Source organism: Scleropages formosus, chromosome 22, assembly GCF_900964775.1.
Source record: "Scleropages formosus chromosome 22, fSclFor1.1, whole genome shotgun sequence".
Taxonomy (NCBI): domain Eukaryota; kingdom Metazoa; phylum Chordata; class Actinopteri; order Osteoglossiformes; family Osteoglossidae; genus Scleropages; species Scleropages formosus.
Genome location: NC_041827.1, coordinates 23,172,776 through 23,189,530, shown reverse-complemented (window position 1 = coordinate 23,189,530; position 16,755 = coordinate 23,172,776). Strand labels below are relative to the sequence as shown.

General features: G+C 45.7%; 1 protein-coding gene across 1 annotated transcript in view; it reads left to right on the top strand.

The window, feature by feature from the left end:
* Positions 1 to 1,117: 1,117 nt before the first annotated feature.
* The window catches only part of LOC108923425 (metabotropic glutamate receptor 2-like), a 44,603-nt gene continuing 28,965 nt past the window's right edge, over positions 1,118 to 16,755 (top strand). Inside the window, exons 1-2 of the mRNA XM_018734155.2 lie at positions 1,118 to 1,425; positions 15,157 to 15,787. Of these exons, the coding sequence (XP_018589671.1) occupies positions 15,287 to 15,787 (501 nt within the window). The 5' untranslated portion in view covers positions 1,118 to 1,425; positions 15,157 to 15,286. The remainder of the gene's footprint in view (positions 1,426 to 15,156; positions 15,788 to 16,755) is intronic.

Sequence of the window (16,755 nt, the reverse complement as noted above, 5' to 3'; positions counted from 1 at the left end):
GTAATGATTTTATTAAAAATGAACGCAATCTTAATTGCATATTATGTCAAGTGTTATAATACTGGTTCGTTTGAATAGTTAGAGCTATAGCTGAATAGTTCCAAATATTTGCCAAGTATTTTTGAAGGACAATGTATTCTTGTTTATGAACACGAACCCCATAATTATTTGGAATACGTCTCGTGTTATTGGCAGAAGAATTATGGTCAAAAACTGACACGTATATAATGATTTGGTCTATATGTATTGCTCTTTCTCAGATATGAAGTCGACCTCTGATTCAGTTATTAGACCACCCAGCAAGTCCATTAATCCCACCGTCTATATTCACGAAACACGGGGTAATGAGCCTTCATACGGTATTAAATATTAATCCTTCAAGACTGGATGTCTTATATGAGCTAAAGTGGGAGCTCCTGTTGGGATATGGGAGGAACTAGATGATGGAGGTCAGATCAGATGTTCCCCAGGAACTTGTTAAACCCCCAAGAGGCCACGGTTCCACAGAGGCATCAAGTCAGGACTTGAGCACTGACCACAAATAGAAGGGCATGGGCTTAGAGCCAACGCCATTCAGGAATCGTTAAAGGTTTGGTGTTCATGACCTCCTCGTGAAACAAAAACCGCTCTAACTTCTGGAGATTTTCGCTCCCAGACACCTTGCAAAATGACATAATGTGTAGAGGAGTTACAGTTCAGTAAGAGCTGTGCTAGAAATTTGCAGCATCGGAAGGAAACGCTTCTCCTTGCGAGAGCTGATATTTGGAAGGACAGAAACCCGTGCGTGTTGTTTGTTCCTCACTGTGGAAACATGTGATGTGAGGACGGACGGCAGAGGCTGCACGGAGCGCTGCCGGGGGGCTCTGTCTGGGGGCCGCGGGCGGTGAGAAGAGCTCCTTCCCGCCACCTTCTCACGGGCAGAAGTTGGAGACCCTTCTGTCTGCTGGGGGTCTCCCTGCGCGCGGACAGCGCGAAGAAGAGCAGCCGCATCTCCGGCATCATCTCAAGCATCATCTCCGGCATCATCTCCAGCATCATCTCCGGCATCATCTCCAGCATCATCTCCGGCATCATCTCCAGCATCACTAGCATCACTTCACAGCAGGGCTTCGCAGAAGCTTGAGACGTGCGTGCGGAGAAGCCTTTGGTGGCATCTTCCCAGAATATCGCAGCAGTTCGAACAGAACGGCTGTTTTGGACTCTACCGCAGAGTGGGTTAAAAAAAAAAGTGTGAGCCGGGGGAGGAAAAAGATAAGAGCGGATCGCACGAGAGCATCCCAAGGAATCCGCGCGCTCCGGAGTCCGAGCGCCTTCAGCACCACGGACAGGTACCACCTGCGCGGCCAAACTTCGCCCGGCGCCACCGGCCGGGGGGCCAAACGGGACTCCAGGCTCCGGCACCGAGAGCGGCATCGCACGAAACAGGTAAACACGTTCCCTTCGCTCTGCTTTCAGCACGCGCTCCGGACGCGTTCACACCGCGGGCGCGCGCAGGAATACTGGAATACCGCGCACGGCTCGCGCCCGGCGCGGTTTCACGTCCAAAGGGAAACTGTAATAAATTGGTCACATTTAACAAAATAACAACAAGGATGATACGATGAATGAACCGCTGAAGTAATGAAGTGGAAATAATTTCCTTATAATTGGCAATAATGGTTGAGCGCGGGTTTTTTGGTGCTAAAAAAGTGCGCGTCGCTCTGCTGCTGGAATAAGTTGAAGGAGGGTGGATGCAAACAGTATTTATTCTACTGTAAGTTCGATCTGAGTGTAAGAATGAGATGAACGGTGAACGTGGACTTTTTTGGCACGCTGCTGAAAACGCGCGCAAACCGAGAACGCAAACGCCGGTTGTAATGTTGTTCTTTTTTTTTTCTCCTCTTCTTCTTCTTCTTCTTCGTCTTCTTTTTAAATTTTTCTCGCGTAAAACCACAGGAAGGTGGATGTGCGATCCAGGGGTTCCGGTCCAAATCACTCAGTTGTCTCGCGCCTTTCTCCAGATACCGACAGCGGCTCTTGTAACCATGGACACGGCAGAGCTGATATAAAATGCAGATGAGAGAGATAAAGGTTCCGCCGAATGCAGAAGAAGGAGCACAAACGACACCGAATCTCTGCAAATCAACACCGAGGGCACATGGCAGATTATTATATGAAAGTACCGCGATTTTACTAAATGCTGAGAAAAGTTACATGAGTTCGTCATTTCATTTGCTCCAGAGTCATTTTGCTGTAATCCGGTGCGGGCACACAGTGTGTGTGTGTGTTTGTGTGTGTGGGGGGGGGGTACAAACTTTATAAATAATTGTAAAAATAACTGCGACCTTTGTGAGCAACAGTAGCTCTTAACATCACGATTTGCAAAGGATGGCTTGACACCCCAGTGAGTGAGGTAAAGAACCACAAGTCGCTCTCCTCCTTTCTCCGCGAGCACGAGCTCATCACATTTCTAAATAAAATAAAAGTATAAAAGCAAACAGGCTGCAACGTGTCGCAAACGGCGGCGCAGATTGAAGGCGCATCAAGACGCGCAGTGCGATACTTGGCAATGGTGGGAAGGACAAGAATCTGGTCAGAATAAAAGAGCAAAGAGCCTTTTGGTGGTGGCGGCAGTGTGTGGACTCTGGGTTTTTAGTGTGTGTGTGTGTGTGTGTGTGTGTGTGTGTGTGTGGGAATCCTTTGGAGACTTCAGCCGAAACAGCTGGAGAAGATACTGCACTGTTAGAATGCCACAATACAAAGTGAGCTCTTTTAAAGCAATGCCTTTGCAAAAGGATGCTGCAGCAGGATTATCCTGTATCTGCTGATGTGTCACCTTCCGGTAATACAAAATGATCCGGCCGCATATTCTGTTTGCCCTGATCTTTCCGAGGCTCCCAAAGTGTGTGGCCACCGAGGCTCCGCGCCGGATGCGCGTTTTCTGGGAGAACAGCAGGGTCTCCAGCCAAGTGGAGGAGAATTTATTCAAAATTCCCAGCGGACTTCCAGGAGCAGCAGGAAAAGCAGGAACATGCAGGGCCTTTCATAACGTGCTCATTTCCCCTCCAAACACACTTTTCCGCACTTTTCCCGACTGCAGTCTGGCACCACAACCTTCCGGAGGTTTTATGCCCAGTAGATGGTTGTTATCCAGGTGTTAGTTGTACTTTTGATGATCTGTAGGTTTTTGGGCTGCAGGATAACAGTTACGAACATTACACATCTTTTCAGCAGGTGCAGTGCAACTTATTAACCTATTTAAGATACAGTTTTGCTGAGTGGCGATGATGGTGGCAGACGTTCAAACCCATGACCATCAGCTCACAGGTCCAGTTGCATCTCCACCGATACGTGTTCTTCTTAGCCGGTTAAGTCAAAGTGTCTGGGGATTTGTGTTAATAAAGAGGATTTTTTCCCTGCTGTGACAGTAAACACTCTCTGAGACAGAGTAAAGCCCAGCTCAGAAATGAAGACAAAATTAACATAAAATTAAGCGACAAATTAGCCGTACTGTGACTGTGATTAGCAGGAATTAGATTGATTTTTTTTTATTTTCCTTTTTCGATGAGGGCCTTATAATTATTCTACAACTTGCACTAATTACTGGAATTTCATAGAATGTGCTATTGAGACTAGCATAGAATTACACCTAATCTATGACCCAACTCCTCTGTGTTATAGCTGAGCATGGAGGTTACAATTTTCATAATGAAGTCACACCAGGTTATTTAGTGAGCTGAATAGGCAATGTGGATCCTCATGTGAAATGCTGGGGAAATGAGCACATTGATTACCGAGCTGTGATGCACATCTATCACCAGGGATGCTGTATTTGTTGCGCAGCATAACATGCGGTGCACAGATGATTCTGGAGGGAATCGGTATTAGCAAACGCCTTTCTGCTTGGCTGTTTCTCGGTGGCTCGTAATTTTATCAGCTTTATGAGTTTTACGGATGAACCAGAAATGAGGAGGCTTCCGAGGTGCGGAAATACATCACGGTGTCAGTTGCGATGTGTGTTCATGTGAGTGACTCAAATACATCGATGTTCTATATGACCTGAAGTCACTTGAGCTGCTTCTTCAGAAATGTTAGGTGAGTGACTGAAGATCGAGATTGTTCTGCTTACGGATGTAACACTTATTTAAATTTAAGAAGGAACGATTTGCCCAATTAGTTTGCCGGAGGGAACCATACAGGCACAGAGGGTAAATGCTGGGCAGTTAATGAGCTCACTGAGTGTGCGGTGGAGTGGAGCCCAAACGCTGCCAAACTACATCAGAACCAGGTCACGGGAGCTGACTTGCATCCAAAACCTTCCCATGTTGTTCCTCTGTTGTCTGCTGAAACCGATCTCTGATAATACCTGTTGCTGACTCATAAAACCTACTCAGGGTGTATCAGTACCACATAGTGCAGGACCCACGGTTATCAAGCCTGCGAGATGATGTACACGCTTTCTGATGTCTTAATAGTGCCACTGAGAAATATGGTCCAATGGAATTCAGCTTTGTTTATCATAGCAGGATTCTGTGCATAATGAATAAATAAATAAATAAATAAATAATAATAAACTGCAGAAGTTGCCATGCTTGGGTGGACAGAGCTTGGCGTGATTAGTGTAGTTATGTGACCAGACAGCGAGGAGACCTCACTCACAATGACCTGAGATTCTCCAGCCTTAGTTATTCAGTTGCTGGAGAGTGGAGTGTGTGTGTGAGGCTCTGCAGAACATCCCAGCCTTTGGTGATACTCAAGACTGCTTCGTGTGGTGTTTTCTCACCTGCCTGGAGACACCAAAAAAAAAAAAACGCACAGCTTCTACAGTCACGTTAGACGCAAAGTACCTGCTCCTGCAGTCCCTACAAACCACCATTCCTTCTGTAGCGCCTCTTTCTCATGGTCTTCCTGCAGCACAATAGCATCATTATAATCAGATCTTTCGCAGGATTTCGTATCTATTCCCAGCCCCACCTACTCTTGTAGAAGGAAGGTCGGCCCGATGATGAGTCACTCCAGTGGACCAGGAGGCCGAATAGATCATTTAAGGGAAAGCATCATATGTGAGGTCCGCTGACAGATGTTGTCTTCACACACAGACAACCCACCTCCGCCCCCAGAAACCCAACACACTCAGATGTAAGAAGGGGAAATTACCGAAACGCCACTGGAATGTGAAAAGGTATTTCTGTCAAAGGACAACAAGGTATCTCTGTCAAATGCTTGTAGTTACAGTAACAATTCCTTTGTTAGACAGCATGAGATCACTGGCAAAGTCTTAGCACCTTTATTAGTACAAAACTCATAACATTTACTTTTGAGTTTGTTACGGTCCTTCCTGTGTACTGATGGAATTTATAGAATGCTGTGCGCTACTGGGCTGGACAGATTTCAGGGTCACAGTTCACATTTTTCTGCAATGGTCTATTTATGAGTAAACAAATTAACAATATCAATGGACTCTTTTATTGTACTTGAAGGCTACTACTGGTCATAGCCTTGGTCCCCTCAAAAACCACTTGAAGAATAGACCCAAAGGACTAATAATGTATGTCCTGAAATGTGTGTGTGTGGTCTGGCCATTTAACACTTTACCTTTGGGAGATGCATTAGAAATACTCACATGGTCATGTTAAATATAACAGTCTGTGCTCCAGACCACCACAACCCCACCTGGGACAAGTGGTTATTGATAGTGAGCGAGTGAATAATGTTTCTAACCCTTTGCAATCACACTAAGTACATTTACAGACTGATCCAGGAAATGTGCTTTATATAGAACTGCAGTTTTGTGTCTCTATATGGATGGAAATGCGTTGAAGTCGGATATTTGCTGTACAGTGTATTATTGTGAGTCCGAGAGAGTGCACACACTTGATTTTTGAGTATGCAAATTTTTCTGTGTGTTCTTGCAGGTGCTCTGTGTGTGTGTACAGCAACGAAGCAGAGCATTTTCCTGGCTTTGTATGAGTATGCAGCTATTTCTGAGCATGTCTGTTTATGGGAGAGAAAAAGAGCAAGAGTACAATTCAAGCTTTGTTTGAGCATGAAGATATTTGTGTGTGTCTGTGTGTGTGTGGTGTGCAGTGTGTGAAAGGGGGTGTCGGTGTGAGAGAGCGAGAGAGAGAGAGAGAGAGAGAGGAGGAGCACGTACACAGGGCTCAGTTTGTTTGGGAGAAGCATCGGTGAAGCGATCCGCTAACCTCCCTGTTGTCACTCACTGAGCTGATGGCTTATTGAATAATGTATAGAAAAGACAAAGACATACAAGTTCCCAGTCTGGCAGCTGATCAATCACACTGTCAACTGCAATCAAAGCGGCGACACTAATGAGCTCACGGAGAGAGAAAAGGGAGATGAATTTTTGATGAAGGTATGGCGTGTGACATGTAGTCATTGACCAGGGATGGGGAGAGATGGAGCTTTGGTAGTGGAGTGTGTGTGTGTGTGTGTGTGTGTGTGTGTGTGTGAGAGAGAGAGAGGGAGAGAGTCTATAGAGGTTGGGGGGAGGGTGTGGCGCTGCGTTGAGGGCTTTCCCCTCGCTAGGTGGAGGAGACCGGCCAAATCGGTAAAACTGGTCAGAAACCCTCCTGGTCTTTGTGTCTGAAGCCCCCCACTCTGCTATAACTGGCAGTCAGTGATGAAGGAGCTGAAATCTGTGGGTTTCTTTGACTGACAGCCCTCTAATTGCTCTCCCTACTCTCTGCTGTTTTGTATTGGTCGCTATTGTAGTGGATAGCAGTCATGTTTTACCAACACTTAATTCTGCAGTTTTTTTCCCATAACCATTTTATTTTTCTGATAGATTAGCAAACTGTCATTGGAACAGCAATTATAGTCCTAGCTATATAGTTATTATCTACTGAAACCATAATGCTGGATCACCGCTCAGCTTTCTCAGTTTTTTTCTTTTTTTTTTTGGCATTTCTTGTTCGTGTAACGTCCGGACGTAAAAAGCAAATACGGACGCGTTTTACTGTACCATCCGGAGATGAATGTAAAGTGCGACGATCTCTGAGTGCAAATTCAAGTGCACAGTGTTAACCAGGAATTAAAGTGCATGGTTGACGCTCAGGACACCCAGCAAAAAGAGAAATAGCGATGCGTGAACGGAGCTAATACAGTGAGGCATGGTAAAGACAGGGTGGTACACAGGACCTGGAGAGGATCACGAGGGACTGGCGTAAACAGGACTGGAACAGAAACCCAATCAGTGAGCAAGACTCACTGGTTACTGACAAGTAAAGGGCTGATCAAGAATCTACAAACCAGTGAGGTGACTTGAAGCCCTTTATAGGGCTGGAAACTGATCAGGTTTATTGACAGCAGGTGTGTTGGTTCAATTACATGGATCTCAGGTGGCGCTTCTGGTGGACCTTGGGGTTTCACCTCCTGAGGTCGTGACACCTGTGCCATGTATTTCTTAGATTTTAGTATCCCGTGTTTGTAACTCTGCACCCATATCACTTTATGGAAACGACCACTTTTCATTCACAATGTAGGAAATGTCCTTTATTAAACTGGTACCAAAAGCTGCTGGGAAAGGAAAAGTGTAAGTAACTAGTTCACAGGGAGGAGCTGTTTACCTGCTCTGACTAAATTCTTGGCGATGAGAAACATCACAACTAGGTGTTCTATATGGAGTTTTTCCTAACCTTTGGATCTACAGAGATATGGAGCTTGAAGAAATAGTTACTCAACTGTCCGGAGGACCCGCTAAGGCAGTGAGAAGCACTATCATTGTAAATGATCAAAGACAAAGAGAAAGAATATCTTCACTTTAACAAGCATAGTAATTGATGTAAACAGCTTGTTGTTATGAAACAATATGGTGCAAAATTAAACTTGTCATTTACAGTGCAGATATGCTATACAACTGATTTGTGTGCCAAGCAACAGATGTTAGTCATGAAAAGCCACCACTGAAGACATACGATATGCAATGAAAGAAAGGAAGGCAATGTGTGAGTGCAAGTCCCATACAGTGTCTTTCTTGAAATGAAATCACGCTGTCAGGTGATTCTCCATTATTAGGATGTAGAATGACCATTTTTTTAAAGAATAAAAAATCTGAGTTTCTCAGATGAAAAGATATATGACCTAAAATTAATTGAAATACAAACATAAAAGCAATTTTTTTAATGCCTGACAGTGATAACACCAACATCCTTCTTGAAATTCTGCCACTTATTGTCCAAATTATTAAAACTGGCACCATAAGCAGTGCAGGAGAGTGAATAAAACACAAGTGGTAACACGAGTGAGTGCCACCTTTATTATGAGAGTGTAAAGATATTTATGTTATAAAAAGCTGTTTATGTGATTTAAGAGACTGAGTTAATATTTATGTTTATGTAAAATGTTTCTAAAACTTTGTATTGAATGTGTTGTTTTAGTTGTGAATTAGGTTTATCGTAGTCAGTGCTGTGATTGGTTGAGACTGTCAGTGTGACAGGAAGTAGGAAGTAAGAAGTAGGAAGTAGGAAGTATGTGCAGTAGTTAATTTTTATTTTTTGGAAGATGAATAGTGTCTGGGTGCTTTGCTCAATGAAACACATAATAGTCAGTCAATAAAATAGCCAATGTGGATGTTAAAATGACCACTTCACTGGGAAAAAGCTGTTGTACTGAGTAATAAGTCTGTTTTATGAAAAAAATGGTATTTATATATGGTCATAATCTGTTGTAGTGGTTTTGCAGTGTACGGGACCCTGTTTCATGAGGGAAGGATGTACAATGATTCTGTCCAAGTTATAACCTGTCTGTTCCGGAGGCCACCACTAGGTGACAATAAAGTCAACTGGCTGGTTTAGCACTTTGTAAAAGGATTAAGGAGAAGGCCATCTTCACCCTCGAGGTGACAGTATTGATGTGTGTGATGAGAGCTCATCCTCACAGTAGCAATGATCCCGTGTCTTCAGAGCTTTTCTACACGGACAACAGCAACCGCTGGGATACTGGCCCAGTAGCAACGTCCATCCGTCTTACTGACTGCCAAAAGCACCTGTGGACCGACACGCCTGTGGTCCGAGACACCCGGGCACCTCAATGCTCACCTGAACAGGTGGCACTAGAGAGGAACGTGCAGCGGTGGGCTGGGCTGCTCTAGCGGGGACTGTAATGAGGAATTTTGTGGCAGGACTTCCATGTGCTTTGTGTGTCTTGCACAGTGTCAGTACAGCTCCAGAACAAGGGCACTGGAGACACACACACGCACACACACACACACACACACACACACACACACACACACACACACACACAAGCTCATGCGATTCCATCTCTCTGCTTTCACACCAATTACTACGAGAGCAGATCTGCGACTAACTCCAGTTATGTGAATTGTTTAATCAGTATGGCCTTTTAACTCCCTCTGCAAGATGCATTTTTATTTTATTTTTGGAAAAACCTCCATAAATTAGTCTGAGATGTGAAATTTTTTGTGGATATTAAAAATATGAAATATGTATTTTGAAAAGGGGGGCACGGTGACACAGTGGGTTTGGCCTGTGCTTGCTCTCTGGTGGGTCTGGGGTTCGAGTCCTGCTTGGGGTGCCTTGCAATGGACTGGCATCCCGTCCTGGGTGTGTCCCCCCCCCCCCCCCTCCAGCCCTGTGTTGCGGGGTTAGACTCCAGTTCGCCGTGGGACTAGCAGTTTCGGTCAGTGTGTGTGTGTGTGTGTGTGTGTGTGTGTTTTAAAAAATTGTATGAAACCTGCATGAAATTTAAAGGTGATGACTGTAAATTGTATTTTAAGTGTGTGTGTGAGAGAGAGAGAGACTTTTACATTGCTCTGTTTTGTAAATAGGTAAATGTAGGTATCCAGCATGGTAAGGTGCCTTAGGAAAAGCTATGAGCAGTGATAGTGATAAATTTGCGTCGCTTTGAAGAGAAGTTTCAGCGAAGCGAATCAATGGGAATGTAAGGAAATGCAGTCTGTTGGGTGCATCCTTTTAAATTAGACACAACAAATACTTTTTTCTTCCATTTGATCCATTTGTGATCATGGCACAAAAAGATGGGCACAGTAGAAATACCTACAGAGCACCGAAGCACCTTTTTTTTCCCATGATGCCCTGTGCCGCTTCCTTCAGACGGACGGACGGCCGTGTTCCTGCATTTGTGCCGGACTCCACCGCGTGACCATTTAGCTTTCAGTGCCCTCCGTCCCGTCTTGCATCGCACCGGGCTGCAGTTAGCGATGGTGCAGGTGGAAATGTTACCGCGGTGAAGCAGCTCTTTCGGTTCAGGACAGCCATGGCGCCAGGAGGAGGTTAACGCCACTTTCAACTGGAGCAACGGGAAGCTCCGAAGATGAACAGCCCCTCCCCACAGCGTGTGGCCCACGCTCCCTGCCCCTGCAAGCATCCCTCCCAGATCCCCAGCCGCCTGCCTTCCGATCTCGAGGAAGCCGGAGGAAGCCACACACTTGCGCTATCGCGGCCGTCTGGCGCAACCGTGCAGGTGGCGTTTGGAGAGGGAATCGAAACGAGGGAGAAGGTTTCCGAGATGACGGCTCGACAAGCGGAGGAGAAGTGGCTCCGCGACGGTGAAATTTCGAAGGCGGAGTCGCCCTTGTGTTGGTCGTCCCCCGAACGCCCGTTAACGCAAACGCTGCTCCCGATCGCCTGAATCGGGGGACCTTCTCGTTCTGCGCAGCCACATTCCGGAGAGTTTTCGTGCTTTCCGTGCGCCGTCATGTCACAAATGCACACTGGAACGGAAAAGCGCGTCTGCGTGCCTTCCGGGAGCCGGGGCAGGTGGCTCTTCTCGCTGGGGGGCGACAGTTAGTAAACGAGAGTCAGAAAGACGGTGCAGGTGACGTTCAGCCGGCGCCCCCATCAGATAGTCAAAGGTTTTGCCCCCAACCTGGGCTGAGCAGCTGGTTAGCGGCGTTAGGGTTCGGTGGCTCGGCCCGGGGGTGCTGTCCCATACGCTCTTTGATTTGGCATTGTGGCAACGTGACCATCGCCCTCTGTGCCACCAACCGCGCTTACCGTGCACAATATGTATCTCATCGAACCCGAAAATGTAACAGAAAGTATTTGAGCTTCTACTGCGAGGCTCCCTCACTTCCTCCTTTAATAGCGATGATCAAAAATCAGCGTCGAGCAGCTGAAGCTTTGAAAGGTTTTTTCTGACGTAGAAGATGCAATCCCTGCGTCGGGTCCAAAGAAATGCTCTTCCAAGTCCGTCTGCTCCAGGAGGGACTGAAATGGTTTGATTTCTGATGTCCATTAAATGTGTTTCAGTGCTTCTTTAATGGGCTCGCTCTGGAAACTGTGCCTGCGTCTGAAAGAACACAATTTACACCACGGTAGCTCAGCGCAACGCTCGTCCCCACTGAACGCGTCACACTCTTGCTCTCATCCATTTTTATGAACCTGCGTGAAATTGTGTTGCTTCAAAGAACAATATCTGAGCACTTGTTGTTTAATAACCTCCGTTTTTCTCTGCTGGGTTTTAACTTGTGATTCATCTCTCTTTCATTTGTTTTACATTATTTTTTGCACACATCACCCCTGCTGCCAGTTGATATGATGCTCGTGGCCCTGTGCTCCAGCTGTCAGCGGCGGCAACAGCAACGGCACCGAAGGACTTCACTGAAACTCTACGCTCTCGGAAATAGAATATCAGTGAATTTATGTTTCCTGGCGTTTTCCAGCACGCGTTCAGGGCAGATTAAAACTGTCGAACTGAAGGAATGAATAAATAAATAATGGAAAACGGAGTGGAATTGAGAAAAAATGAAGCGTATTTCTTATAGTCTGCCGAGTAGTGTGGTTAAAAACGACTGCACGTCTATGTTGAACCTGTCACAACATGATATTAATGAGCTTTAAACACACGGTTCTATTGTGGAAACATTATTTTTTAACCCCTCACCTGTTCTCCACTCACCAGTTACAGTTGCTGTGGAATTATAATGAAGTTATTAAAAGAAAAAATTGCTGGTTGTCACTAATGCTGAATAAATAGCGATCGCGAGATCTAATCCATCTCCACCATTCGCTTACATCCTGAAAACCCGGCATGAATTTACGTGAGAATAAAAATAAAGAATTTGGGGGTAGAAGTTTAACGAACACGAATGCGAAGCAGACGCAATATATACAGTGAACAGATATTTAGGGAATTCAGCCGTCTTACAAGACATTTTTTATGAAGGTAAATTGGCCTTCCCGTCCTTGGCCAACTCTGCTTCGTCTGGCATGTTTCCATGGCAACCAGGGTGAGGAGGAAAACCCTAACCGGCGGAGGAATCCGCTTAGGAGGGCAAACACATAGATCACCGTACGCTACCGGCTGGCGGGAGCAGGGCACCTTCGTAGAGATGTGATTAAGGAGCTGCGTTTCTGGCCGGAAGCTGGTGGGTTTGAGCCCCGGGGTGGGACACGCTTGTGCATCCCTGGACAAATGGGATGGGAGCTTAATGCGAATCACCGCACTAAGGAGGTGCCGTGACAAATTGTTCCCGTGTACAGATAAGCGATGCTGTCGGGCGAGTAATACGTTACGTTGTCACAGCTCCTCCTTCTGAAAGCTGAGCTCTTGGAGGACAACATTCATTAGTGTGTATGTTGCGTTTCTCAAGGGTTATCAGGATGAAATCGAATGCTTGCTGAATTGTAAACACGCTTTTGAGTAGTGGAGCTTAGTGTAGCCTTGTGCCTCTTGGGTCTTCCTGTCTGTTAGGTTATTACCCATAAACCTTGAGTGTGTCAGCGCTCCAGTTTTACATTCCCTTCCCGTTGCTTTCCTGCTGCGTTTCTGTGGGCTCGTGTTCCTTGTGCTTTACGGGCCTTACGAGTGAAAAATAACTTCTAAAGCTCTACTCCAGCTCGAAAGCCAAAACATGCCTTTCGCTGTTGTCTGTCTCAGGAAGGTCTTACTCAGACTCTCCAAGGGAACAGTGCTGAATGGGTGGCCGCTAAAGTGCGGTTGGACCTTTGAGGAGGAAACTCCAAGACCAAGATTTTCGAAAGACTCCTTGAAACGTTATTTAAATGGTCTTTGTACCTTAACCAAAGAGCAAAAGCTGAAATACTTGAGCACTAATATTATACTGCATGCATAGTTATGTGCATTAAACCACACAGGATTACTGTATCTTACATTTTTTTTCTCGCTTAGGTGACAACGACCTCTATTTCCTAGAAAGTTACGATGTGTCGATAGCCGCTAGGAAGCTCCACGCAGAACTCGTGAGACGTACACTGCTGCGTAATCATTAACGATGATTATCTTAATTCATTTATATGCTATGGAGAATAAGCCAAAATTTGTAACAGAATCAGTAATTCATAATGCAGGCGGCTGTTTAATACGTTCTATTTATAAATTTCTCAAAGAAACTGATTCTGGGAACATTTGCTGTGAGAAGGGTGTTTGTATTGGACACAAAACAATAAACAACTAATTAGTCTTCGGTTTTATGGCTATTCCCTCTCAAAAGAGTATTTACAATCAATAATGCATGCATCAGACATTTTAAATGTATTTGGGCAGAGAAAAGGTAAAAAAATAAAACAATATTAAATTATGGTTTCTAAAAGCATGCAGTGCTTTTAAAGCAACACCACTGAGACCGAACATTGCGCTCTTTACGAGCCTATTGAAATGTAAGTGTTAAAGCCAGATGGGTCATTAGGGAAACGTGAACTGATTTCTGCAGGTTTATTGGGATGCACACACTGAGTCTTGCTTACAACGTGTTTGCATCCAAAGAAAGTTTTGCCAAAAAAAATGACCAAGCGGTATAAAGGGGTAAATAATTGTAACCTTAATGTTGTACATCGCTTTGGAGAAAAGAATCAGCAAATGTAAGTGAAAATGTAAATGCCAGTTTAAGGAATTAAATAGGTTATAGTTTAAAAATGAAAGAAATTAGATAAGTAAATTGAGAATCAATTAACTAAAACCCAGTAAAACAAGCAGTCGCTTCAGACGACTGACTTTTTTCTATATTGGGAAAAAGACTGGGCGTAAGTTTTTTGCTTTAAGTGTTTTCCGTGCGCATGTGGGGCTCCTTTATGAAGAGATGGAACGAGGAGGCCAGTCTATGGGAGTGGACCTGGCTGGACAGTGGTGGGATATGAACGGTGAGCACTGCACATCACCCACCTGGAGAACGTCTGTTTTCACGTGCAGCTTATAAACAGGCCCTCTGTCTGTCTGTCTGTCTGTCTATCTGAACTGGGCTGAAATATCACCGGTACAAGAAATACAAGGGTGTTGTCCTTGCTCACAAATTAACACACACGTTAGAGTGGCAATGAGTGACAGTGGCACCAAGATGTACAAAGTGTGATAGTTTCTAAACAAATCTACATAACGCTGTGTGTCTGGTATAGCCTCTAAACAGATCAGGGTAAAACAGTGGTTAGCTCTACTGTCTTTGGAATTGGAGGGTGCAAGTTCGACTCTCGGCCGTGTTGTACTACGGACCTATCCTCCATTATTCCGGTAGAAATAACTCTACTGCATAAATGGGTAAATCATTGTAAGTAACTTTGGAGAAAAGCATCAGCTTGTTGAATAAATGTAAGATGATGTCTGGGGAATCTGTTGGTGTGACGCTCCTGAAGTCCTTCATCCTTGCTGGTAGCTTTTCATGCGGTATAAAGGTGCTCTGAAACTTCTGTAGCCCAAAGAGTAGATATTGATGTATAGTAATCTCGCCTTGCTTTTTGACAGATGGCCAAGAGATTCGAGGTAATTTATTCCTCACTGAGTTCAGGCGATGAGCAATGAGAAAAAGGGATCCCTCGACATCTATCGGTGCTCCATAAATACATGACTGACAGGAAGAGGCGAGAGAGCGAGCCTCCTAAACAAGGAGATGCCCTCGTCATAAAACAGCGAGCAAACAACTTCTATGTTTGTACGGAATTAGAAATTCACCGATCAATCAGCGTCACTGAAAAGACTAATATTGGCTTTTGGCTTCAAGTTCATCCACTACGGCTTCCTTTGCTAATAAAGACATATTAGTTGACAGCCTCCTGCAAGAGACTTGCGAGGTGTTTGTCACAGCTAGAGCTGCATCGTTCAAAAACAAACTGCACATGATTTGGACTGATACCTAAGACTGTCTGGACTTGGGCGTTTAAAATTGGCCAACTATGGTGTCATGTTGAAAAACAGTGCCTGAAGCTCTTTGTGTTTCCCCTGCAGATCTCGACAACTGCAATGAAAATGTTTTTGAAGTTGGAGGAGGATTTGAAGATGATCAAAATGAAGAGTGTTTAGAACCCGACCATCTTTTACCTGACGCATCCAGCAGTAGAATTGACCCAGTTTGCTCATGTACAAGATGAGTTTGCGGTTCCAGCTCCATGGGGGACCTCTGTGCCTCCTCACACTGCTCCTCCTCCTTGTGCTGGTCCCAGAGGCGCTGCCTACTTCCAGCTACAACACCGGGACCAAGCGAGAAATCATAGTGGACGGGGACCTCGTGATTGGGGGCCTCTTCCCCGTGCACCACAAGGGCGAGGGCACTGAGGACTGCGGCACCATCAACGAACAGCGCGGCATCCAGCGACTGGAGGCCATGCTGCTGGCGCTGGACGAGATCAACGGCGATGACCGCATCCTTCCAGGCCTCAAGCTGGGCGCACACATCCTGGACACCTGCTCCAAGGACACATACGCGCTGGAGCAGTCGTTGGAGTTTGTCCGCGCCTCTCTCACCAAGGTGGACGAGACCGAGTACATCTGCCCCGATGGATCCTACGCCATCCACGATGACCTTCCGCTGGCCATTTCTGGTGTCATCGGCGGATCCTACAGCGACGTCTCCATCCAGGTATTCCAACAGCTTAATACTGACAGATGTGTTTCCACCAAGACCGAATCTTGCACTCGCTAAGCAACTGGTCTCTCCTTTGTACTGACACATAATGGTTCGATTCAATTGATCCATCAGTTCAGTTGCAAGAACATCTTGTCCTGAGCAAAGCGCTAGGCTGAGGGGCGTACATCCTGGACAAGATGCCAGTCCACGGCAGGGTAGCCACACATACACACACTACAATTTAGTGTCCCCAGTCCACCTGAACTGTGCGTTTATGGACTGTGGGAGGAAACCCTCATAGATACGGGGAGAATATGCAAACTCCATGCGGACAAAGAAGAGATAGAACCCATGTTCTCTTGGACCACCCAGGTGCTGTGAGCAGCAGAGCAATTGCTGTACTGATCAGTGACACAGTGCTGCTTGTATTCGATTCAATTCAATTCAATTCAATTCAAGTAGGTTTTAAAGAGTGCTCTTCTCACTGGGGCGAGGGGTTATCTAAAGGGGGGGCACGGGGTGGCACTGGCTCCCCTGAAATATGATTGGCTCCCGGTGCTGCCCCCCAACTCCACTGGGCTGGAGTACTGTCAATCTGACAATACTCGACGCCATTGGATTAGAGCGCTGTCAATCGCTGCCTGATTTGTGATGTGGAATCACAGTACCACGTTTTTCAAACAGGAGGAGAGACCCGAGTCGACCATAGACCATGTCTCTGTTCATGGTATGAACGCGCTCAATTATATATTTGGAAATATGTGGACTGGGGTGTTGTCATTTCCTGCTGCAATATGCAGAGGTGAACTCCAGATAACAACAGCAGTGAGTGATGCCACGTACCGATGGCCTTGATTCCCCTCGTAAAGACGACTCTTGTGGGTATAATGGCTTCAAAAGCTCCCACGAGTCCCATAATAGTACTACGTAGCTAGTTAGTTAGCTGAGGTAATGTAACTTCGCCGGATTTCCCTTGCCCC